The following is a 26,346-nucleotide window of genomic DNA, read 5'->3' as shown; positions in this document are numbered from 1 at the left end:
TGCATATTGTTGCAGTTCACGTGTCGTTCTACATGAATTCAATCTAACCCTAATCGCAATTTGAAAACAATCATTCAAAGCAACCGTTGCTGATGAATGGCGTCGCTTCTCATTTTGATGGCACTGTCACGCGTTGCGAGGAAAGTTGTACACACACACACACACACACACATACGTAATCCTTGATGAGTCGACTAAAGTTGAACAATTGTGCAATTAATCACATTAGCCACAACATTTAATAAAAACAGCAATTTTCTCAGACAATACAGCAATTTAGCATACACTTTTTATTCACAAAGAATCAGCTTGCTGTTCCGGCACTTTAAGGATTATATAATTGGTAACAATCCTATTATAGTTAGGGTGTCAAGCTGAACGAATTTTGTTTCCGTTTCCGGTCTTGGTACGTAAAGTGCAAAGGTTCAGCTAGATTATGATTTTCTTTCAAACATATTTTCGATATTCGGTTTTTGTATTAGTTTGTGAAAGTTTGAGAATATCAGATTCGGTTGCTGATTCGTAAAAAATGTTAAGCAAATGAATTTCAGTAAACGGTTCCAGTTGAATGCCCTGATCATAATGTTTGAAGATAAATAGCTACATGATAATATGATCCGCACTCTTGTTAAGTACTTACAATTCTTGTAAAGATCCATCAAAATAGTAAAGTAATGAGCAAGAAAAAATATAGCATTTTAATTTTTAAAGTTAGTTTTTAAGAAATCAAAATTTCTGAAATGTTTGCATAACAAAACTTGTTTTATATGTAGTAATCTACATGTCTGTTGAATCGGATTAATATATTATAAAGCTGCTTAGGGTAAAAAGGCAAAGGTCAAAGATGCCCTGAAAAATGTTCAAAAAATGTTTGCTAAAAAAACGGGAAATGGCCTTGAACTGGAAAATTGTTTCAGTTTTATTAAACTTATTTAAGTGTAAGATCTTGAAAGATAGAGATTTCTAGAAACTTGGAAGCTTTTATCTCAAGAATTTTGGTCACTTTTGATATGACTTTTGGTCAACAAATTTGTCATCGCACTTAATTTCTCTATTGTTCACATATGTATACTTATTTTGAACATCCATTATTTATTAAGAAGAATTCACTTAAAGGGTATTTACTTGCATTTATTTGTAAGTTTGATTAAACTAGAAAAAAATAATGCGCCGTTAATATAAAGATAGTGGAATGGGTTTCGATTAAGGAGCAGGACATCATAACCTCCTTTCAGATTCGTAGCCGTGATATAATTTTAAAAGTGGGAAACTTTATTAATTGTTTTAAAAGCGTGACAAATTCGAACAATGGTCAATTGTGCTGGGCATGTGAAACACTGGGGTCAACCTCCTGCTCGATGGGTGATATGTGAATATCTTGCGACATAGCAAGGCTCTGTTCCATATACAGTGGTATAGTTGTGGCACTCACTAGCTTGGTGGCGCTCTCACTGTGTGGAATAAGCTATGTGCCAGTTGGCCAGGTGACCCAGATGTCATTCAGCTCAGCTCGGCGTTAAAACATTGCCCATAGCACACGGCCAATAACAATAAAACAACAACGGCGACAACAACGGCCGCCACAGGACAACGCACGGGCTCTTTTCCGAAACAGAGGAAACTGGCTACAGTACAACAAAAGTACCAACAACAACAACAACAACAACAAAAAAAGATCAAAAAACAAAAAAATAAAATGAAAAAAAAAAACGAAAAAACGAACAGAAACAAGCAGGAAAAACAAAAATTCTATTGTGTAATGGCCGCTTCAGGTTTGGCCATTCAAACCTGACAGCGTTGTTTAATGGCCTGGCCACAATTCCGGACAACGCCTCCTACTGCCCCTATAGCTGCCCATCCCCCCCCCCTGCCCCGCCACGCTTCCACGATCCACCCTCCTAACCCTGCACAGCTGCACAGTGAAAAAGCTTGAAATAAAATGGTGACTGATTTAAACACAGTATTCTACACTCAGTTTATAGCCAAGACATGCCTAAACATTTGTCAAATTCTTTAAACAAGTAAACAGTTCTTTGACTTGCATGAAAATCATATTGGTCATTAACTCAAGTCAACTATATTAAAGCGAATTGACTCAGACAAACGAACAACTTTGAATTCAAACTCGCACTCGATTTTTGTTTTTAGTCAATTTTCTTGCTGTAAAACTATATTTGGAGTGAAAAAGTATCAGGAATTTTGTCCAAACTATTTGATACGATATGTTTCTCACTGTGTACGCCTGCCATTGCTGCTTATGTGCCGGCAATGGCGTGGCCATTCTAGAACCATCGTACCCGACACGTTCTCAGTCCCAAATCTCTACGCCATAGGCCCCGTGCCCCAAGTCCTTACCGTTCGTCCTCAATCCGACGAGGTTCGCATGTTGAGATAAAAATTTATTGCACAACTCAAAATCAGGGACCGAGTGCTTCAGCCTGCGTCCTGTGTCCTGTGTCCTGTGTCCTGTGTCCTGGCCAAAAGCTCTGTGCATTGGCTTGTTGCCTGGCCAAGAACTGACCCCTATATACATGTATATATATATATATATATATATATATATATATGTATATATATATAAATTCATTATTGTGCAAAGCAAATCGTTAAGTTGGCTAAAGCCAGGCCACAGTTTTATCCCCGAGTTAACAAAAGTAAATTCGCATACATTTTGGTCCGACCTCGTTGCATTCGTCAAGCGACTGTTAGCACATTTGAAAAGACGGGCTATAACGAATGGATAAGTTACGGCCAAATGCCTTTTATATGCCAGTTACCTAACGCCGACGGTAAGAGCCCTATTTTGACTCTGGCGCTGACGTCAGACGCCAAACGAGAAGCGTTGGCAAAGGCATGAAGAAAGCATCAAAGGGAGAAACCCAGGAGCGAAATCTCTACCAAATGTAGTCCTAGACCAACTTGGGTCTTGGAACGTGGAAACGAAAAAATGCACAGCAAGTAAGTGAGAATCAAAGCGAGAAGCGTTGTCAGAATTATGAATAACTACGTTTTTTTATTTATTTATTGTTTTTGAACAGAAATGTAATTTATACTTAATTCTTGAGTAAAAGGAATATGAAATGAATGAATGAAATTAAGTATGATTTTTTGCATTTTGATGCAATTGATTGGTAACAATTTTATGCTGCTTGTATTTAAATTTTAGAAGAATGCTTGTTCAAAAATTACTCGCTTTAATTCGCTTTAGCAGTAAAGTAAGTTAACTTTACGAATTGCTGAAACTTTACGAAAGTTTCGCTAATAGTTTTTTTTTGTTTCTAACAAAATGAAAGTATCAATTTCCCAAACATCTCAATTAATTCGAATAGTTAACAATGTTATCTACATTTGCTGCGCGTTGAACAGTTGAACAAGGAAAGTTTCACGTATAATTTTCTCTAACAAGATTAGCTTTCGGCACTTTTGCCTACAAATTCAATATATATATATATAGTATATTGTGTAATCTAAAGGTTAACATCTTGCGTGTTGAGCACCAAGGCTTACAGGTTTAATCCAAATGTACTGAACTGAAACAGAGATATCAACTTCAATATGTCAGAAAGCTATTTTGCAAGTGGTCAGAGAACGAAACTTTGTTGTTTGTTGTGAGTGAATGTCGAATGTGAGTTGATGATGAAGGTAGCATTATTTTGCATCTGTTTGATTGACCTTTTGCTCAAAGTTGAGCTGAGCTACGAAATGAAAATGTTACCCAAGTTTCTCCAACACAGCTACCACCTTCCAAGCAACAATGTCTGATATTGCAAATGTGCTTTACCCCGCCAACATTCTCCTCAGCTCCCCCCATCCACAAAAATAATGCCAAAACTGACATTTTCGATGTGGGTCGTTGTCCAAGTCTCCGTCCTTGCCCTTGCTTCCTCCATCATCCAACAACTAAGCACACAATGAACATTTCAACGGATCGGATGATTGGTTGTTGGTTATTTTTGGGGAGGGCGGGAACGGGGCTGCCGGGGCAATTGATGCCAAGTTAATGAAAGCATCAACGGGAAATGCTACTTAGAACTGCCCTTCAAACCCAAAAGAGCAGCGCATTCATCTACATATAATACTTTTATAATATAGTACTATACAAACACACATAGACAGACAGACAGACAGAGGTACAGACAACACACAAAAGGTTGTGCCAAAGTAATTTACTTGAGTTCCCATTCCAAAGGAAATTCGAACAGAAAATTGAAATGACATGGCACATAGTGGTAAAGGAATGCTTAGACAGACATTTTGACATTGTCTAATCGTGACAACTGTCGAGATATATCTTCAACTAAGTACGCAGATGAGTATATAGAATTTGTGCGCAGATATATATATATAAGTATATATATTTAAGTACCTCAATACCCATTTAATTTTGGTATATATATATATATATGTATATATTTGTCAAGTGCCAAGGATTGCCCATCCCGCTCCATCGCATCTTCTTTATAGAGAATATCTAGCGAACAATAACACATGCACAATAAAGATATTTTATTGTGGAATGGAAGATGTGAAATGGGGTGTGGGAACGGGAATGCTGAAATGGGTATATACTTAACTTAATGTGCGACTGTCTGCACTGAGTCATAAACGATTTTCCCATTTGCTTTCTAATTGAATGAGTAAATACTTAACATATACAAAAAAAAATAAAAAAATAAATAAATAAAGCAGCTATTCTACTTATTGATGCCCTATTTTATCATTACAAATACATTTGCGAGCATTTCAAATTATTTTGTTTAGAGATATGTATGTGTATCTATGTATCTGTTTGGGAAAATGTTCAAAACAAAATCATTATGCATTTGCTAGCTTATCTGCATACTTTTGCTAACTTAAAATGCTAAATACAATTTGCTAGGATATCCTTATAGAGTTCCCAAAAAACAAAAAAAAATACCATACAAAATTAGTCCCCAAGAAAGCAATAATATTTCACCACGGAAAACTGATATCTCGAAAAATTCTGTTTCATAAATGTTCACAATTTGCCAACCTGTCTCAAACGTTTTCTATGCCAAATTTTTATATAGGTGGCATATAATTCAACAGAATTTCTAACTCTTGTAGATTGAAGACAGTTCAGCGTACTGAGTATTTGTAAGTCGTGCCTCGAATAACTTACACATATGTAAAATTCTTGGCACAAAGACAAGCAGAAGCAACCCGAATCTAGCATACCCTTACCTCTCTTACACACAGCTGACTGACTTAAAAAGGGTAGCACACATGAGCACATACACACACACACACGCTCACACGCACACACGCCCATAAGGGGCATATATTGAATAAAATGCCTGAAGAAGTCTGGCAATATAGATTTGGGTTCATTGGCTTGACATTGATAAGACGACGCTGATGGACGCGGATGTAAATTGACTACACGAACTGTATAAATATTTTATATTTATACACGCACACACACACACACAGAGACAGACTTTGAGACATTCAGACAGACTGGCACACACACCTATATACACACACGCGCAGCAAAAATGTAGGTAAATAAATGTTTGTATATCTATGGAAAGACATATATTTTTAAGTAGATGCAGCGACACAGAAAATCAATCAATGGCTAAAAATCAGCAGATGTTTCATATATACATATATATATATATATAATTATATATATACATATTCGTATACGATACGTCAAATGGTAGCTCCCACCCCACATAGACGCACACACAGACACACACACCTAAACACACACGCACAATTCGGTAACTTAGCAAAATTGCCTTATGAAAAGTTAACGGAATTTTATTCGTTTTGCTTTTGTTTTTGCGTTTCTTTTTCTGTGCGCGTGCAATATTCAAATGGACAAATCAATTAACGCACTGAGTATAAACGTAAGGCCCAAATAATTTAACATTATTAATAAATAGTATTTGTCTAATCGATAGTCAAACGTTGCGCATTTCCATTACCATTTACATAAAACTTAACATTAACGTTAACGATTGCAATTAACATTAACATAAACGGGCCATAAAGTTATGTTTGGATAAAACGGATTTTAATTAAATAAATATCTATGAATTAACATTGAAAGCAGCTGAATTTATTTAGATTATACTCATGTATATTAGTACTATAAAATGTGTGGACATTTTCTTGACCTTTGAATTAAAACATTATATTTGATCATTTTTATCCGACTCTATATATATATATATATATCACTGATCAGAAATAATTTTAATGTGCACAATATCATAGCGATTGAAATTTGCCACAGGAACCAGAATTTTAACCCAAATTCATAATTTTTTTAAGACTCAGTAAACGAAATCGGTTTTATTCCTCTCGTATCTTTGCACCTGTTATCAGAGACAGTTTTAATCGAAACAAACCACAAACGGAACATTTTATCAAAATTAATCGATTGAAATTTGGAATCGCAACCAAATGTCAAAATTTTTTTATGAATCAATAATCGAAGCCGATATTATTCAGTCCGCACCTGCTGGTATAACACTGATTCCAGATTATAGATAGTATATAGCTGTAGATACTATTGATATTGTATAGATCTTTTCTGACAAGCTGACAAGCCCCAAAAATTTAAAAATAATATAATATTGAATATTAAAAAATAGTTTGTTGTTTATAAACAGCAGTGCACTGGATGTTGGTGCAGATTTAAGCAATATTAAATGACTAACAGAAACGGCTATTATAACTTCATCGACGAGCAAAACTTTGTTCGACTTTGTTGTAATTTAATTAACTCAGAGCAGAACGGATTAGAAAACTTTCATATTAACGGTCTTCAGCCAGTCGCACAAAATTTCCTGGAATGGAATTTAATTACAAGGGGAAGCCCCTTTGCCAACAACACTGTCAGTATACCCCGCTGCTGTCGCAGTGTATCGTAATGAGTTTTGAAATCCATACTATGGAATGCTAGGTTTGTCTGCTCGATGATTACAACTGTGAGGACTGGTCAAGGAGTCTGGCCATATGGTGGAACACATTCACAAAGACAGAGATGGACAGGGCAGGGAGAGAGAGAGAGGGAGAGCGAGGGAGAGAGCGAAGACAGATACACAGGAGATGTTGGGGTTAATTGGATTGAATGATTGATTACGCTTTGCTGGTCATTAACCAAGGAGCTCATTGAAAACTCAAAGATGGCTTCAAAGTAGATAACTACAAATCAATTCAATAATCATCATCATTTTTTTTATATATATATTGGATATACTTATATATACAAGGGAGAACTTTTCTAAAAGAGAAGCACCAAATAAAACAACAACAAAAATTGATAAGAAAACTGGAATAAACTAAGAAACTTAACACTCAAATTTTATAAAAATGAACTCAGAAAAGTTCGATTAAAAATGGTTTGACTGCTTATTAAGTCTTCTTTCTGATGTTGCCGATTTTATAAACTATAAAAATCCAAAAATAACAAATACTTTTCTACTTAAAATGGCCATTCAGAGAATATAAATGAACTCCACTGTCAATAAAGATGCTCACATGCAATATATATTGTACGTATGTCTGGGAGATATTTCGAAAGGCACGGACAGAAAAACCGAAACGGAGCAATGGCCAAAAGAACCGGGAAACTGGGAGAGTGGAAGAATGGGAGAGACTTTTTGGCTGCACATTAAAAAACAGCTTGCCGGGTGCTATTTATGGCAAATTCCTGAACCGCAGACATAGTTCAGATACAACGCATGCAAGTGCATTCTGTTGAGAGCGAGAGAGAGAGAGAGAGAGAGAAAGAGAGCTAACTTATATACACATATAAATACATATATTTATATATTTAAATATATATCTCCAACTGGGCACCGAACAGCAGAGAGAGCAGGAGAGCATAAAAATGGAATTATTTTCGAGTACTTTTCGCATGTGTTGAAAATGAAAATGAAAGCGAATGCTCGCCAAACATTTGGCCGAATTTGCAATTTTATAATATTTTTTTTTATATATTTTTTGCGTGAAATCTATTTTACAGAGGTACAATTCAAATACAAAAATATGTTCGCATTTGACGTAGACTATGTTGTTCAGGGCATTATTTGAATCGTAATTCTGTTCGACTTGTCTATGTTGTACATTCGAATTTTCAGTAACTCAATCAAATTATTCTGTTGAAATGGATATTTATACCAAATTGGCAAATATGTTCAGCTTGCGTTCAATATTTAATTCTGATCAGTCATAACTTTCTCATGTTGAATAAATTCGATTTGAATGTCGAAAAACACGAAATAATATTCAGAATCTTGATTGATTGTATAAACACAAAATGCTCATCAAGAACATGGGAATATAATTGATACTAAAAAAAAAATAAATTGCTGAAAAGCACAATTCAAACAACACAAACTCAAACACTAAATTTTGTTTAGATAGACATTGTTCCATTAACTCAATAAATAGAAGGAAATCAAATTGGTTTTCATGTGTTGATGTATGAATCGAGATATTTATTTACGTATTTACCAAAGTGTTTTCAATTCTGCATGTGAAAATAAGCTATTCGCCACACGGATTAATTTCTAAAAGTGTTGCATGCAACGACGGCAAACCCAAATTACTCCTTCTTAATAGAACAATTTAAATATTCTGGCATCATAACAGATCCATATACCATTTTAAAGAGTCAATACGCAAACAGTTTAAGAATACGCATTTCAATGAGGGACACACAGAGAAAAGTTCTTTAATTCGTTCCAGAATAAATCTGGATTTATTTCTTGATTGATATGAAAATAAGAATATAAATTCTAAGGCGGCATTTGTACTGGATGTAAATACAAAACGATGGTCGATTAAACAAACATTTAACTCAACATCAAGTTGAAAATCACTTAAAAACTATGCAAATGAAGTTTCGTGTATTGATTAAAATCATTGTACAGTGAGTACTCGACGCACGTTCTCCATCGTTTGCTGTGTAATAACAATGGTACGAGACCATAGTCCATAGTATAATTTCTGTGTGTGTGTGTGTTATCGTTTTTGGTAATAAGCTAGCTTAAGCCAGCAAAACACACGGCCAGGATCTGTTGCTGACACGAAAAGCTTTTTGTCCAGATTGCCAGGCACTTCAGCAAAGCAAGCGAGGGGTGTCTGTGGATGGGGATGTGGTCATGTCGACTTAGTTTATTTTTTTTTTTTCTAGTTGGTTGGCTTTTGGCTAAGAATTGCTTGGAATTGTATATTGTGTTTGTGGTTTTTGTGGCAAACGCTTTGCATTTCCCCAAACTCATCCTTGCATAGTGCTGTGTGTGAAAATGCCAATGCCCCAATGCACACAACTGCGAACAACGAACGAACAACGAAATACACCGAGCTCATGTACATATCTATATATATATATATATATATGCATATATATAATGTATATATAATGTATATATGTGTGTGTCTGTGTGTGTGCGTGTTCCCTGAGTACATGAGTACATAACTCATTTAGAAAACGCGCTTAACTGGCGACTGCATCAGATTTTGGATATTGTTGTTGTTGTTGTTGGTCTTGTTGGTGTTTGTTTGCTTGCACTTGGTTGCAGTTGTTGGTTACACGAGCTAAAATTAAAAGACATCCTCGATACTACATACATACATATATACAGTGGTTGTCAGTTGTTTCTAGAATTTACTACTGTTCCTCAATTATCATTTAAGTTTTGTATTATTCTTATTGCTTTAGTAAATTATTGACCCCATGTATTGCATTCCAGGAGATATAACCGATTCCATAAGCTAAATTATCAGTATTAACCTAGAGATACGTCGGTATTAGCCAGATCGAATTACTATATCATTTAGCTGCCATAGAAACTAGAGGTAAAAAGATGTATAATTGTCTAGGCATCCTTTTCAGTTTTCCAGCAATTACCATTGAATAGGTTAGTTGCGGCAAATATTTGCTTATTCTCTGTAAGAATACCTTCCTTTTTCTATTAGAGCAGATCCGAACTGATCTTGCTTGAAACTTTTAAAACAGATATTCTATATACTGCCTCGAAAAATACAACTTGCAAAAAATGAGTAGAAAAGATGCATTCTAATTTCCGAATAGTTACTGTGTTCACAAGTGTATTTGTGTGTGTGTCTGTGTGTGTGTGTGTGTGTGAATGTGTGTGTGGGTGTGTGAGTGTGTGTGAGTGTGTGTGTGTGTGCTCCTTATTGTAGTTAAGGGTACCCACTTTGATAGTTTGCGGCGCGTTGTTGAAAAATTCGTTGTTGTTGCTGCTGCTGCTGCTGCTGATGTTGCTGTTGTCGTTGTTCTTCTTCTTGTTCTTGTTGTTTCAAATGTTGTTGTAGCCGCTGCTGATGCAGTTTGCTTGTTAAGATCGTAATGATGCTGCTACTGCTAATGCTGCAGTTGTCGTTGGCGTTGTTGGTGTTGCTGTTGCTGTTGGCGCTGTTGGTGTTGCTGCTGCTCGTACATATTGCCATTGAAGCGTGTGCATGCGTAAGCAGATTTTGACAGATATTTGCTGACTATAAAGCTATGGCAACGTCAACTTAACGTTGCTGCTGTTGATGTTGATGTTGCTACTGCAACAAACGCTGCTGCTGTTGCTGCTGCTGCTGCTGTTGTTGTTGTTGTTGTATGCACATTTCCATTGGCCGCATTTGGGGCTTTTGCTCGAAGCACTGAATTTAGCTTTTCAACCTTTTAATTTTATTTCGGCTCAAGCTTAACTATTAAAACGACAACTACAAGAAAAAAAATGTATTGCATTCGGATATATACAATATATTGGATGGGGCATATGCATCTATATATATACATATATATACATATATATATATAAATATATATATATATACATGGGCGATCGGCGACAGGCGACGACGTAAAAATTCCAAACCAAAAAAACAACAAAAAAAAACAGCAAAGTTTGCCGCTTGCTTTCAACTCTTTTCTTTTGGGATTTTCGCTTCTTTTTCTTAAATATTTTTTTTTTGCTGCTTTCTTTTTATTTATACACACACACTTGCAATTTGCGTGTGTGTGTGTGTGTGTGTGTGTTTTGGCTTGTTCTGCTTCTTCTCCTTGGCTTCTTTTGTATTCTTGTTGTTGCCGCTGTGGTTGCTTATTGATGGTGTTTGTGCTGCCGCTGTTGTTGTTATTATTGTTGTTGTTGTTGTTGCTGTTGTTGTTGCTGTTGTTTAATGTTACTGCTGCTGTTTCTGTTGCTGTTGCTGTTGCGTTGACAGCAACAAGAAGACGCCTGGGACACACGCACACACTACTACACACTGAACAGACAGCCAGACAGGCAGGCAGGCTGGCAGGCAGGCGGGCAGACAGACAAACAGACAGACGCACAGTGGGACAAGTCGAGAGACAGAAAGCGTCCGTCGTCCGTCTTGCTTTGCACGTTGATGTTTCCGTTAGTGTTGTTTGTGCGATACTGACTCAATTTGTTGCTCGGCACCGCGTCTATACACAAGTAACACACAACGACAACAGTCGGCATCGTCATCGCTGTCGCCGTCGCTGTCGCTGTCGACGTTGGCAGCGCGCATTCACCCGCCCGACCGACTGCCTGTCGCTTCGTATTCTGATTCGTTTTGGTCGTGCCTGTGGCCGGGTCTGAGTCCGGGTCCGGATCGGGCTCCATTTGCCATGCCCAATTCTCACTTGTAAGCCAACCAACACACGCACGCACACACACACACACACACACACATACATATATATATATATATATATATATATATATATATGTATATATACATAGAAACCATACCCCAAAAAATCCAGCGAAGCGTCGACATCGTTGAGTGCAAGCCAAAGCAGCAGCAGACAGCAAGCAGTAGTCAGCAGCATTAGCAGCACACTGCAAGAAAAACATACTGCCTTCAATTAAAATGACCAAGCAAAAAAAAAAAAAACTCAAAATAAGTACCAGTGTTGAATTACTAGAGTTAATACTAATGAGCTGGAATAAAAGAACGAATTACTCAAAATGAGCACACCAAAAATTAACATAAAACACAAATAATCTTCAAATAAGTACCTGTATTCAATTACCAAAAAAAAAAAAGAAAAGAACAAGTACAAAAAAAGAATTACTCAAAATGAGCACACGAAAAATATCTTACATGAAGCACAAACAATATTAAAATAAGTGTGCCTCCCAAATATTTTACTGGTAGTAGATGATTTAGGTACGACGTTTATTGTTCTTCGAGTGGTTTATTTATTGGTGCTATCTATTTCTAAAATATTCAACATTGAGTTCACTTTATGTTATGTGATTTTATCTATGCGTGCCTTTCGCACGAGATTTTGAATCTAATATCATTCACACATAAGTAGAAGAATTACTCAAAATGAGTTCACAAATAATCTAAAAATTAGTACCTTTGTTTAATTACCAAAAAAATAAATACGGATAGTTTAGACTAATTTCAAATCATGGATTCAATATTAATTTCTTTGAGAAATTTTCTTTTGCTGAATATTTTTTGGTTGTTTCCAACAATTGTTATTAGTATATTTTTCAACTTGGAATAAGTCCTGCGTGTATACTGATCAATTTAAGCCGGTTTTGAAGTATATATTTTGAAAAATATATTTTGAAGTCGCTATAAGTAGACTATGTTTCTCTCTGTGCAGCAGCGCTAGTAACAGCAGCAGCAGCAGCAGCAGCACGCAGCACGCAGCACGCAGCAGTCGACTCCGGAGCCTCGCTGTCAGTCATAGCAACGCTTCGTCGCTTGTCGTTTGGCAGCACACCACCACCCACTACCCACTAGCCACCACCCACCAGCCCCATCCTCATCGCCATGCCCATCCCCATCCCCGACCAACCAATGTGCTATCCCTGCATGCTTCGGCACATGCATGGTACCCACAATTCCGTTGCGTCACCGGTTTCGTTGTTGCTGCTGCTGCTGCTGCTGCTGCCCACCTCAGTGGGAGTGTATATATGAATATACAAGTGTATATGTGCCTCTGTGTGTGTGTGTGTGTGTGTGTGTGCTGCATAGCGCTGAAAGCGTGCGTGCCGTGCCCACAACGTGCTAAATAATTGATAGGCAACATAGCTTAAAAAATCATGACCACTTAAATTTAACAGAAATGCCATTTTTATTATATTTAATATATTCACTGTTCAATTAGAGCACCACAATGTTGACTGTTCTTTTGAGCCACTATGACTAATAATAATGACTTATTGTATCACTTTAGCCAGAATACAAAATATACAATATCCTAGGGAAACATGTTTTAAATTGGGAGGACATAGAAACTCCCAACCCAACAATGATTCTGGCATAATTAATATTATTATAATTATTATAATAACATTAGTGAGAACGTTTTGTTTTTCTTAATATTGAATTTATTTATTTATTTATTTCTTAACCGATTGTGATAAAGATATTTCCAAATTATATTCAAAATCAGCTTTGAAAACGTTTCTATTTATGACATCCATTTTAAGCTGTTGTCAAGTTAATATTTTTTTCAATGTTTTTAATATAAATGCCACATTAAAAATAATTAACTGTATTTGGATCCGACAAAGATCGATTGAAAGATCGAAGCCCCCACTCTATCGTATCGAATAGCGTCGTGAGTTTTATGTGTTAGGCACGCGCTCATTTCCAGGTTGGAGTACACATTCGGTTGCTATCGTGCTGCCTGCAATATTGAGGTAGTTGCTGGTGCTTGCTGCTTGCTGCTTGCTGCTGCTGCTGCTTGCTGCTGCTGCTTGCTGCTGCTACTGCCGCCGTTGGTATGTAATAATAAATTTATGGCTCCTGTATTTTTTTTATTATTGCTGCTGCTGCTGCTGCTGCTGCTGCTGCTGCTGCTGCTGCTGCTACTGCTGCTGTTGTTGCTGCTGATATTGCTTGTTGACGGGGGTCAGGAGGTGATGTGGCTCCTGGCGCTAGCGGCGTTGGTTGTTGATTGTTAATTGTTGTTTTTGGTATTTCGCATTTCACATTCACAGGCGTTTTTTTTTTGTTTTGTTTTTGTTGTCTTTGTTTTTTTGGTTTCTCCTCCAAGCTGGCACGAGTCAACTTTTATCGCACAATATGCATGGTGTGTGTGTGTGTGTGTGTGTGTGTGTGTGTATGTTTGGCTTGTGTGTTCGCATTGATTTCGCATTGTTTTTCTTGATTGTAGCTGTCTTTTATCATTATGACACCGATGTTTATTGCAAGAACAAGAACACAGCAAACAACAGAGGAATAACAAAAAACTACAAATGAAAAATGAAAACTTTGCTATTTATGTGAACTTATGCTCGGGTTGTAGTCTGTGTCCTTTCGGCTTTCGGTTTCGGTTTTGCGCCTCAAGCTTGCGGCATGTGCTTCGACTTAAGCTTAAGCCAGCCACACACAAACACATAAGCACATGTACATATATATAGAAATTCGATCCGGTCGACTCCGACATTTCAGCTGACTTCTGTGGAAACGCTAGGTATATTTGAAGTTGTATGAAGAAAGTTCATAGACCACTATCAGTTTGCATAGAAACAGAGGGCCACACTTGCATGACTATATCGATTTGATTATAATTCCCTTATAAATAATTAAAAAGAAGCAGAAAAAATACATAGCATACATTTTTGTATGCCATACAAATTGTGCTATAAAATTTATATTCATTATTTGAGATTCAAGACGAAACATTACACTTTTCTAGTCAAATATAAGCATAACCAAAAACCAGATGCAAAACATTATAAATTACTTAAATACGCCAAAAAGTATGCTGTAAAAATGATTTGGGACAAATTGAATATGCAAATGAGATGCGATTTGGGCGCAAGCGAGCAGCTCATCAATCAAAATACTTAGCAATGAGCATAATCTTAACACCCACACACAGACACACGTTATTGGAATCAGTTAACATAGCTATTTTAATTGGCTCGATCAAGTGCAAAGAATCTGATTGGGATTTGCTAAGAACATATTTTGATTGATACACATTACTGCGACTAAAAGTTAATTAAAGTTCCCAAGTGTTAATCGATTGCTCGATGGCATTTGTTTTTACAAATTACAAGCGAAAACAATTGGGGGCAGAAAACAGACAATAAGTCAACACAACATGCTGGATATGTAAACATAATCAGCATAGAATCAGAACTGTTTTTTGAGCATTTCGAATGGAATTGTTATGAGCATTTCGAATGGAATTGTTATGAAACCAACAAATTCGATTTTATAAGCAACAATCACTGGGGGAGCACAATTTGAAGCCTTATCAAGTTGTTAAGTAATTGAAGCAGTAGAAGCTCAAACAAATGGCAACTTGATAAACATATGACTTAAGTAATAAATATATTATGTACTCGCTCAAAGCAATTGATCTAAACTTGATGTGGACGAAACTAGGAGTATAAATAGTTAAGCACAAGTCAAGTCACAAGGATTAATGACCAAACAAGATAGAAAGTCAAGAGGAGCTGCGAAGGTCAATCAGCTCAAGCTGGGGGCCAGAAGGCAATAGCAGCAAGGGCAGGGGAGCAGTAGCCAGTGGCAGTGGCAGCGACAAGGCGCACCGGGTTACGAATATTCCAAAATTGGAGGACATTAATCAATCCCAATTAATATACGAAAAAGGTCAGCCCTTGTCGACTACACAACCGAAAACGTTGGCCAGCATTATTTCTGGACTGTGTCATTTTCACAGGAGCACAACAAAAATGTTATAGTCGCATATGATTTACGAGTTAAATTCAACAGCAGCGCTGCGACAGACACCAGATAATAATTTATTGATACCAAGCATTCCATAACTATATAGTATATATATATACATATATAATTATGTATGTGTATCGGGTGGGTGGTGTCAGGGCTTCAGCCTAAACAAATATATATATGTGTACATATATATATATAGACAGTTAAACGCCCATTTCCCCGGCCTGACTGCATTCTCTAATATACACACACACGCACATAAGAGCTTTAATTGTGCTCCACAAATTTGCTGGATATTACAACAACAAAAAAATAGAATAATAACACAAGCACGAAACTCACGAATAAATCATATGCATAATGATCTCAATATTTGCAAAAACAACAGCAAATCTGATCAAGTAGATAAGATAAATGGAGTTGAATCTACAGCTTTGTATCAATTTTTATGTGGTATACGTGTCTATCTAAAAAAAAAAAAAACCTACTTTTGTCGTGTGTTGAAAATCTTTGTAAGAACACATCCCTAAAACACACACACACACTCACACACAGGCACACACGCAGAGAGTGAGAAATAAAATCGGTGACCTACAAAGTGAGTAGTTAATCGTTGACCAAAGGGGGTGAACCCAAAATTCGATTGGCCACGAAAACGAAAACGAGTTTGATATCGGTTTCGGCTTCAGGTTCGGCCACTGTTCCCGAATAGTTACTTTTTATGTTTATCTATATACATATATTACAATAATGATGTATATGTAGGTTGCCACTAAAATCCCAATGTGGATGGGTGCAGGTGGTGAGGTGGTTGTACTTAGACCATAATTGAACCATTCCACACGCGACAACGATTCCACTTGCCACAAAAAAAAAACAACATAAAACAAAAAACAGATACAAGATGGAGTGAGATTGAGAGAATTTCATATTCATTTTCAGTTTACAGTTTTATTTTAGTTGAACAATATTCAAGGAATTGTTTTGTACATTCATACTTAATACACAACATTTAATTAGTTTACAAATATAAACTTGAATAGAATATATCTAAAATTAATAAAAAGAAAACCAAGAAGAAAAAAATTTAAAATATATGCTATCGATAATCAAAACTCCTTGCACTGCCCTGCATAGTAAAAATCAGTTTAAAATCCGGAAATGAGCCAGGCACAAAACACATACATAGTTTTGGATTAGCAGCTAGCTTTAATGATGCTTCATTTCTTTTTGGGATGTTATAAGACACACAGAGATTAGACTTTGGGGGGAGGGGGAGTGAGATTGAGAGCGAAAATGTATATTGAGAGGGGGAGGCGTTGGGATAAAAGTGCTTAAGTCCCATACCAGTTTCCCACATGTTCATTTCACACGCTCAACGTACTCGTTCTTGGGAATAGGTCAATTTGGAAATTGGTATAAAATTCGAGTTCATAGTTCATATTTTCCTTGCCTTCTTTTTCATTTTTTGTTATTTTTAAGTATGTCTTTTGATTTTTTTGTTTTTTTTTTTTAGTTATTCGTATTGTGTTAGTTGTTGTTGTGCCAGTTAGCACGCACTTAAATAATTACACACACATACACGTACACTCACAAAACACGCTGTTCTCAATTCAAGTGCGGCCGGGTTTGAGTTCCTATCATTCTTAAATTAGTATAAATCATTACTGATTCTAAAATCGACAAAAACACACATACCAAACACATAAAAAAAAAACAAAGACGGCATATTAGTAGATCTTTGCTGAAGAACTGAAATTCTTGAATTATGCTAATTTTGTGTTATTTGATGTGGATGTCAATATGGATTTAAGAACTTGAACTTGGTTCAAATTTGATCAATATATCGATCTCAATATAGCCAAGTTCCTAATTTATAAGCAATTGTAGTTAACTAATCTCGAAACAGATTAAGATTTAAGAAATTCAGAATTACAAAGAAAAATTCTTGAAATTTTTGAATAACGTACTCTGCTCTTGGAATTTCAATCTTAGATTGGCTATTAACAATGGTTTGCACTTGATTTTCGTACAACAACTGATGGATTCATTCTGAGTGTACTTTCGTATAGCACATATGCAATTTACATATACATAAATAGGTACATCAATTTGTAATGAAAAAAAAATGTTGAAATTCATTAGTAGGTATACCGTTAGTCGATAGTGTTTGTGTATCTATTGGCCGCTTTTAATTTAAACATCAACAACCATTTTCTTATGAATATCCGTATTGCCGACCACAGAGCAGAACTCATCGAATGAGATTTTGCCATCCTCATCCTTGTCGGCAAAACATATGGTCTTATCGACAATCTGTTGCAATTGCGTATCCTTCAGATTGTTGCCAACCATCATTTTGAGCACCTGAAACAGTTCGCCATTGGAGATGTAGCCATCATTATCCATATCATAAATGCGAAAGGCGAAACGTAATTTTGACAGCTTATCGCCCCGCACGCTAAACTGTGAGACGCCCTGGATGAATTCCTTGAAATCGACTTCGCCATTGCCATCGGCATCGAATATATCGATGACTCGCTGCACCAATGGATTCTGCTGCAATTCCGGCAGCGACATAAACTCATCTATGCTCAATGCCCCCGAATTGTCCAGATCGAGTTTGCGAAAACGTTTGCCCAGCCTTCGGATCTCATCCGCATCGAAATTGGAGCACATGTCCATTGGCAGCGATGTTTCGTTACCCATTTTCAACTGTTGTTAATTTTGCTCCTTTTTCGTACTTTTCTATTTAATATTTTTAACTGAAAATGAAAACAACATAATTTTTTTGTGAAAATTCGCATTTAGCTTTTACTCACACAGCCTACAGTTGTTTTCCAGTTGTTATCCTTAGGCACACATCCTGCAACAAACAAACAATAAAAACAATCAACACTTTATTTTTATGTGTATCGTGTATCGATTTTTCAACACGCAGCGCAAATATACATATTTTTTGTAGTTTTGTTTGACTTGAAATCAATCGGTGTTTAACTTAATTGTGTGCATATGTATTAAATATATCTATACATAAATATATGTATACATAATATATATATATATATATATATATATATATATATATATATATATATATATTAATATATTGAGCAAATACCGTATATAAACAAGCAACACGTATACGCAGTGTAGTTTCGGTTCCAAGTCTAAGGTGACAACTGTAACCAAATGCACAAATTAAAAATTAAAACAAATTCCTGCCAATCCTATGTGTGGTGGCTTGTGTGTGTGTCCTTTATGTTGTCTTTGGGAGCATAATCGGAGTCCCGCAGGCAAGGAAGACGATAATTGTGTTTAGAGCGGAGAGCATATGTTAATCAAAATCTGTTTGTGAATTGCTAAGCCATATTTATTATCGGTATTTTTTAGTGCATTTTGTGCATGCAATGCAAAAAAACAATTTCTGCAATTTAAAGTGCATTAAAAATAATACACTGACATTATTCAACTTTCCACTCAAATACTCGTTTGTACTTTTTGCTTTAAAATTCTTTGACAGAATTGATAACATATATAATTTATTATTAAATATCGATATCGACAAGGACATGCTCACGCTATTGTAAGCAATTACTAATCGATATATATAAAAATACCAAAACTATTGAATAGTAACATTACAATCCTCTTTTTTGTTTTGGACTTTTAAGTCTTTGATGTTTAACAGTTGAGAGTGACCAACGCATGTAAATAACATAACATTTAGCATTCTTTGAGCGCGCATTTTCAAGTACTAAAAAAAAAGACAGTAAAAAATTAAAATATTCTTTCTTGACTATATACATCTATCTTATCTATCACATGTAATAATTTAAAGTTAGTAACGTGGTATATAGAATTCAAAATCAGTTGACACTTTTAACTTTACTGCAATTCATTTTGTAATTCCTTCAGATAATCCTCTTCATCAGTGCTAACTTCATAAATGTCCGAAGATTTCGAATCGTTTTCGACGATCTTGTTCTTGTTTGAGTCGTTAAGGATGTTTTCTTTGCTGCTGCTTTGCTTAGTGTTACACATTTTCTTCAATTTATTCTCTGTCAATTGAAGGTGAAGGTTAGCAGAATTTAACAAGCGATTCCAATATTCACAACTTACGTTGAGCAACACGTTCGAGCTCATCTTCTGTGTCGGGGCCAGAAGAATGTCCATGCAGCAGCATGTCCTCAATGTTTGTGTCAACTGCCGCTACAACCATCTTCACATCCTTGTCAACATCAGAAGCAGCATCAGCTTTGTCCATTACGATAGGTTTCAGAGATTCATCGAACACCTCCTCATCGCTTTCGGGCTGACCCACTTCGTTGGTGTCCAGTGCATAGCGACGCCAGGGCAAATACTTTTTAAGCGCATAACACTTCTCGATCCAGTTGCGAGTCACAATTTTTCCCTTGCCCCTCACCTGATTGTATTTGGGTGTATTCCGAAACGCACAGCTGACAGGAATAAATAAAGAATTCTTGATCAGTTTAAAGTCTAAGATCAGTAAATCAATCACACAATGATGATATATTAGTTTACATCAGATGCGTGCAGCCCGATTCCCAATCTGCTTTGTACGTAGCGCCTAACGCTAAGGCCTTTGACCGCAAGTCCGCACGATCTGGATTCTGTATATAGAAATATATATTAGCTTCAATATATACAATAAATATATATTTAATAATAATCTAACTTGTATGCCACTGATGACCAAAACAACGCCACGCAGCAGCTGATCAAATGGCACGTATTGTGTCGGTTTCTCAATTAAGGTTTTTTGCTTTTTAGCTGGCTTGCTTGGAGTGTCCTCTGACGATGAGGACATGCGCTTCGGTGCGGACACAACAGTCGCTCTAGGAGATTCCTTGGTAGCAGTGGACATTGCTGTCTTCGGCTTTTGTTTATCCAACTTGTGATCCTTTTCCTGCAGCTGTTTGGCAGAGCGAGACTTCGTTTCCGTCTTGCTTGATGTGGCTTCAGATACAGAGGCAGAGGCTGGGGCATCGGCTACTTTAATAATGGACGATAATGTTGATCGTGCATCACTTCGTCGCCGCAGTGCAGCCGGCGAGCCAGCATCTCGTATCGCAGCTGCTGTGCTAACAGCGGCTTTGGCGTCATTGTCGTCATTTCGTGTCGCCTTCCAGCGCTGAAACAGCGACAAGGATGCCTTGCCATCTGGCTCTGAATCTGGGGATTCTTCGCGCAACTTAAAGGCCAAGCCACCACCACCACCAGCAGTAAGCAGATTGTTTTTTAACCTGTCGGGCAGCAAGGATTTCGGCTTAGCTGCACCGCTAACATGTGGCTTGATAAATGATAGACCGTATTGGACATGTTTGTTAAATGGCTGCGTGCACACAATCTTGACCAGCTTCCATTTCTCTGCCAGCGTTGCGGGGTTCAAAGCTTCGCCACTGAAGCAACGTACACGATTCAAATTGCTCGAATTTTTGCTCTCGATCGGTGTCATAAATGAACTGGAGAGCAGAAGCTCCTTGAAGTCAGCTAGCTGGCAGCCAGTTTTACTCACGAGCACCTCAATAAATGCCGCATGCTCGTTGCCAATATCGATTCCAGTTATTTGCTGCGCTTCCTCGAATTCAAGGATAACATAAGCGCATTTCTCACCATTTCCCTGCGTCTTCCATTTTTTGGCGGCATTCTGCTGCAGTAAATTGGCGGCTACATGCACCTGCAACGACACCAAAACTCTAAAGATTTTCTTTGTTTTTTTTTGGCGTAGCTTATTTTTCTTACCGTATCCTCGCTGCTTACTTCGCGCACAGATTTAAAAACTCCAATCGGCATTTTGGCAAATTTCTACTTTGTTTGCCTCAAATGCTTATTTGTGATGGTATTCTGCACTCAGCCGATATTTCTAATAGCGATGTGCGATAGCTTATGTTAATGTTCGATTGTAATCGATTTTCGCAAGCTCGAATTTTAGATAATAGGTTCCACAAATGAAAAGATAGCAGATATAACAATCAAAATATTATTCGTTATTTTGAAATTTTCATAAACTATTTAATGTATAGCTTTTACTTTAACACTTTACTATAAAATGATTCTGAACCTGCGAACTGTTAAATCTACTTTAGTTCATGGAGCTCATTACATTTTAGTATTTAAATCGGTAATTTGTGGAATATTTTATTATTTGCCATTTGCGGTCACACTGTGATTTTTAATGTTTTCATTAAAAAAACTGTGGCCACAGTGAGCTTGACGCAGCACAGCAAAACTGGACATATAAATGAATTCACAATAGGACGAATATTTCGTCTTAAAGGTGTCTTTTTGTCAGCAGCAAAATAATGCAATTGATTAAATTCACAAAAAATTCAATACGAACACAGAAAGCGCTTTACCAAGTGGCTGGCCATGTGGTCGACAACAAGGATGACAGCAAAGTCGGTTTTTATCCCTCAATACATGACGGATCGTATATATGCATATATATCTATGATTTCATTCTCCCTTTGCTGTGCAGCGGATCATCCACATTTGCGCATCTTTAAAACTAACCCAAATAATTTGGGTTTCCTCATCACATCCGACAGCATTCCGGTAATAGATTGACTGACCGCACTCAAATCCAGTGAAGAGTTGGACTATGAGCCATGGCTGTGCCTACTGCTTAACATAATTTTGTTGAGCAATAAGGAGCAATATTTGGACAGCCTGTGCTCAATGCTCGAACACTTCTTCGAGTGCGCCGCAAGCGAGGTGAAGGGCGTCTACCAGGACAAGCGTGTCGTCAAGCAATTCCCCTACATATGCGAATGCATTCGTATTGTTAATTGGTATGTGGGAGGAACAGAGACGAATCAACACTTGTCTCTACTCTCTCTGTCACACACACTCAATGTCTCTATCTCTTTTTATTTGATGCCTCGTAGTAGCGTTCCCATCAATCTGTGCAATGTTGTCAAGGTGAGCTATCATTGCCAGGGGTATTTACTTGGCACTACATATGTGGATCCGCAAATGCAGCCCCCATTGCAAATATCCTGGCAGATTAAAGCTTTCAAATGTCCGCAAAAATGGTAAGCATAAATACCTTAAGATATTGTAATATTGTTCTATTATTGGTTATTTCATACGTTGTAGGCATATACATTGATTGACTGTCTAAATACCATTCCCCGCTTTCTGGATCCGTTGCGTTCGCGCTTTGATTTTTTCAGTTTGAAAGATAACTTTTCGGGCATTCTGCTGGAATCGGATAATCTGGACGTGCATTGCCATTATAAATTCGAATGGAATGCTATTGCAGCCAGTGAACAGCATGGAACTGGAGTTCAATAAGCATCACTATTTGACACTGAAGAGCATCAGAAACGGGAGGAGTCGACCACAGTAAAAGCCATCAACAATGCTTATCAATGCGTCCAGGCTATACTCCGGGATATAAGCGGCTAGTGCTTACAGTTTGTCTACAAGGAGATATATGACCTGGTTGTGCATACTGTAGGTTGTTGTTGTATCAGCGGTCAGCCCGGTAGGCTGACACACTTAGGCCATATTTGGCCCGTTGTGATATGTGCATACTGTAACAAACCGCAGATTTTTTAAGGGTTTAAGGCATAAATGTGAAGACGTACAACTTTCAGATAGCCAAGGCCATATTGCATCACGTAAATACGAATACCGATTTTAAGTTTTGTGTGGAACGTGTGCCGGCTCTGCGAATGCATCTCGAATTCCACCTGGATTACAATTTAAGCGGTTGGGATAAATTCGAGCAGTTCGAGCTTGACTATAAAACACTCGTCGATATCATCCCACAGAATCGTCGTTTGACTGACACAGTTGAATTATGTTAAATTGAATACCAGTGCTGCAAATAAACATAAACTGCTTTTCTTAAATGAACAAAATTGAAGCTTAAAATAAAAACCAATGGTATACTTAAAATATTCTCTCGATCGGTTTATTTAATGTCTTGCCATTTTTGATGATCCATTTTTTACATCATAATATTAAAGTACGATTTTAAAGGTCATTCAAACTATTTGCACTATTTGAGACAGCTTAAGCTATCGGCGGTCAAATCGATTAGTGATGTGAAAGTCGATAAGTTATCGTTGAGCGTGCTTATGAGAGAAAGAGAGGGCGAGAGAGAGCGTTGCCAGACTGAGCGACAACAAATGCATGGCAACTCTCGCTCGCCAAGCACAAATAAATAACATTAACATTGAAGTGAAAGTAGAATTAAGCAATTTACATGCAGAGTTTAACAATCTAACCAATATTGGCCAAAGATTTACAAATCATGAACATCGAGGCAACAGCTGCCGATGCAGACAGGGATGCTGCTGGCGAGAGGAGCAGAACAACAACAAAAAGCGTATCCACAGAGGAGGATTGGATACGCTTATCACAATGGATGCATTGCATCTGTGTTGTCACCTTCGATCTGAATCTAGGCCAGGCGCTGGAATACGTTTATCCGCCGTCATTTATGCCCACAGAACAGGAGGTGAGCAACATTTGCTACATGGCCTTTCCCGACTCCAATTCCGGTTGCATGGGCGACACCAAGTTCCATATGCGTCTCCGTGCGCTAAACACCGCAAAACACAAAACACCGACAACGATGCTACACTACAACGGAGATTGTGCGCCAGCAATGCGCTACGACAGCAGCCACTATTGGGGCTTCGTTTATTTTCGCCAGAAACGTGATCCCAATTTGCCGCGCGGCTACTTCCAGAAGAGTCTAATTATCATCACACGTTTGCCCTTCTTCAATCTGTACTATGATGTACTCGCCCAGCTTGCGCCCAAATATTTCGAAGAGGGCAACGGGCTGCTCCACAGAGCCTGTCAACAGATCAACACCCAGTGGCCGTTGTTGTTGACTGGAACGATGCTTAAGTTGCCACTACTGGAGTGTGACTATCAGATCTGCATACCCAAGGCCAGTAGCAGCACTCGCAAATTGAATTCCACCAATCAGCAGCAGCTAGAGATGCAACAACAACTGCAACAGTCGTCGTCGTCGTCGTCGCCGCCAGAGATGCCCAAATCGGTTAAGGTGCTCGCTTCCGTCAACGAATTGGAGCTATTTCATAGTCTCAGCTTTGTAATGGAGCATCTGTATACGCTGTGGGAGCTGATAATTACGGCGGAACCGATTGTCGTTGTGGGTACCTCACCGGCAGATTGCTCACACATGGTTCAGGCACTGGTTGCGTTGATAGCACCACTCGAATACTGTGCCGAGGCGCGTCCATATTTCACAATACACGACAGCGAATTCAGGGAGTTTACACAAGAGTGCGTCAATCGTTCCATACCAGCTGTGATTCTGGGTGTCACAAATCCGTTCTTTGTCAAATTGCTCAAAGATTGGCCGCACATGCTGCGCTTGGTGGACAATCAGGTAATATAAGCAATACATATACCTAATCTCTCTTTGTCCCTTAGTTATTTAACTGGATCTTTTGTGCACTTGCAGAAGAATATGCAGCAGCAGCAACAGGAGCTGATGCAGTTGCACAAGAATACGCGAAACGCGAACAATTCAAAATTGCCGCCTCCGCAGCCGACTGGCAACAACCACAACATTTTGAATGGCAGCCTGAGTGCAGCTGGGGACAATTCCATCGCTGGATTGCACAGCAAGTATAGGCCATTTTTGAAGAAGGATAAGGCGCTGATTAAGAAGGTGCTGCTTGGCATGAAGACGAAACGACCGGATCATGTGCAGACGGCTCTAATCCGTCGACATCTATTGGAGCTGACGCAGAGTTTTATGATACCGCTGGAGCGTTATATGGCATCGCTGATGCCATTGCAGAAGGACATTAGTCCATTCAAGTCGGCGCCCAATGCCAGCTCATTTAAGCTGGATGATTTTCTGGCCACACTCGAAACGGCTGGCCCACAGCTCACGTCCACTCTCAAGGGCGATTGGAAGGGACTCTATAGGCGTTTCTTTCGCTCATCGAATTTCCGTGGTTGGTATGAGTCGCGGCATCGGGAGCTGCAGCTAACATTGCAGGATCTACAGCTGCAGGCGCTTTCTGAAGCCAATCTGGAGCACTGGGCGCACGACAAGCAGGAGGTGGAAATAATTGATATGATACTCAAATTGAAACAAAAACTGAATCTCTACAGTGATAAAACACAGGTGGAGGCCAATGCGAATATGACCCAGCGGCAGATACGAGCCCAAATTGAATGCATGAAGGGACTGCTGCCCTCCGATTTGAAGAATGTTGTGAATCTTTGATCGTTTGTGTGTGCAGAGTGCGCGTTAGCTAAATAAAAATCCCAATTTTTATTTCTATATATATATATATAAATATATATACTCTATATGTATTTAGTTGTTCAATTGCCAGGCAGTTAAAACAATAGAAAATTCATCTCAAATCAAGGCTAGACGATAGATATAATATATACATTATATTTAAATCTGTGTGTCTGTATGTGTATGTGTGTCTGTATGTGTATGTGTGTCTGTATGTGTATGTGTCTGTATGTGTGTGTGTGTGTGTGTGTGTGTAGTTTGTTCGTTTCCTTATATATCCCTATATATACATATTTAGCATGTAAGCTCATCAATTTTGTGTACAAATTAAACCATATCCCACAAATCTTTTTAACCAATTACTTCAATTTGTATATGTACTA

At 37.8% G+C, this 26,346-nt stretch overlaps 5 protein-coding genes across 8 annotated transcripts in view; 2 read left to right on the top strand and 3 right to left on the bottom strand.

Moving 5' to 3' along the window:
* The window catches only part of LOC6566078 (small conductance calcium-activated potassium channel protein), a 72,306-nt gene extending 61,723 nt beyond the window's left edge, over positions 1-10,583 (bottom strand). For both annotated transcript variants that reach the window (XM_032739054.2, XM_032739055.2), the window contains exon 1: positions 10,206-10,583. The gene's annotated coding sequence lies outside the window, so the exon portion shown is untranslated. The remainder of the gene's footprint in view (positions 1-10,205) is intronic.
* Positions 2,875-23,605, top strand: LOC6566074 (serine/threonine-protein kinase ATM). 3 transcript variants are annotated; one of them, XM_032739059.1, is made up of 4 exons: positions 2,875-2,958; positions 22,193-22,505; positions 22,602-22,748; positions 22,813-23,605. In XM_032739059.1, exons 2-4 carry the CDS (start codon positions 22,393-22,395, stop codon positions 22,823-22,825), a joined length of 273 nt encoding a protein of 90 aa, XP_032594950.1. In that variant the 5' UTR covers positions 2,875-2,958; positions 22,193-22,392; the 3' UTR covers positions 22,826-23,605. The 3 variants fall into 3 exon arrangements, with proteins under 3 accessions (XP_032594950.1, XP_032594951.1, XP_032594949.1); XM_032739058.1 differs by lacking the exon at positions 2,875-2,958 and adding an exon at positions 21,899-22,112; XM_032739060.1 differs by lacking the exon at positions 2,875-2,958 and having other exon boundaries at positions 21,893-22,505; positions 22,605-22,748.
* LOC6566076 (calcineurin subunit B type 1) lies at positions 16,622-19,025 on the bottom strand. Its single transcript, XM_001992136.3, has 3 exons — positions 18,812-19,025; positions 18,513-18,556; positions 16,622-18,455 (listed from the first exon to the last, which is right to left on the bottom strand). Exon 3 carries the CDS (start codon positions 18,397-18,399, stop codon positions 17,887-17,889), a length of 513 nt encoding a protein of 170 aa, XP_001992172.1. The 5' UTR covers positions 18,400-18,455; positions 18,513-18,556; positions 18,812-19,025; the 3' UTR covers positions 16,622-17,886.
* LOC6566075 (DNA repair protein XRCC1) lies at positions 19,467-21,541 on the bottom strand. Its single transcript, XM_001992135.3, has 5 exons — positions 21,457-21,541; positions 20,390-21,391; positions 20,236-20,324; positions 19,813-20,150; positions 19,467-19,751 (listed from the first exon to the last, which is right to left on the bottom strand). Exons 1-5 carry the CDS (start codon positions 21,505-21,507, stop codon positions 19,579-19,581), a joined length of 1,653 nt encoding a protein of 550 aa, XP_001992171.1. The 5' UTR covers positions 21,508-21,541; the 3' UTR covers positions 19,467-19,578.
* Positions 23,606-23,885: 280 nt separating the features above from the next.
* On the top strand, positions 23,886-25,982 carry LOC6566145 (protein DENND6B). The gene is made up of 2 exons (XM_001992133.2): positions 23,886-25,090; positions 25,166-25,982. Exons 1-2 carry the CDS (start codon positions 23,978-23,980, stop codon positions 25,940-25,942), a joined length of 1,890 nt encoding a protein of 629 aa, XP_001992169.1. The 5' UTR covers positions 23,886-23,977; the 3' UTR covers positions 25,943-25,982.
* The last annotated feature ends 364 nt before the right edge of the window (positions 25,983-26,346 follow it).

This window comes from Drosophila grimshawi, unplaced genomic scaffold (genome assembly GCF_018153295.1).
Source record: "Drosophila grimshawi isolate 15287-2541.00 unplaced genomic scaffold, ASM1815329v1 contig_848, whole genome shotgun sequence".
Lineage (NCBI taxonomy): Eukaryota > Metazoa > Arthropoda > Insecta > Diptera > Drosophilidae > Drosophila > Drosophila grimshawi.
This window is presented reverse-complemented; position numbering and strand designations above follow the sequence as displayed.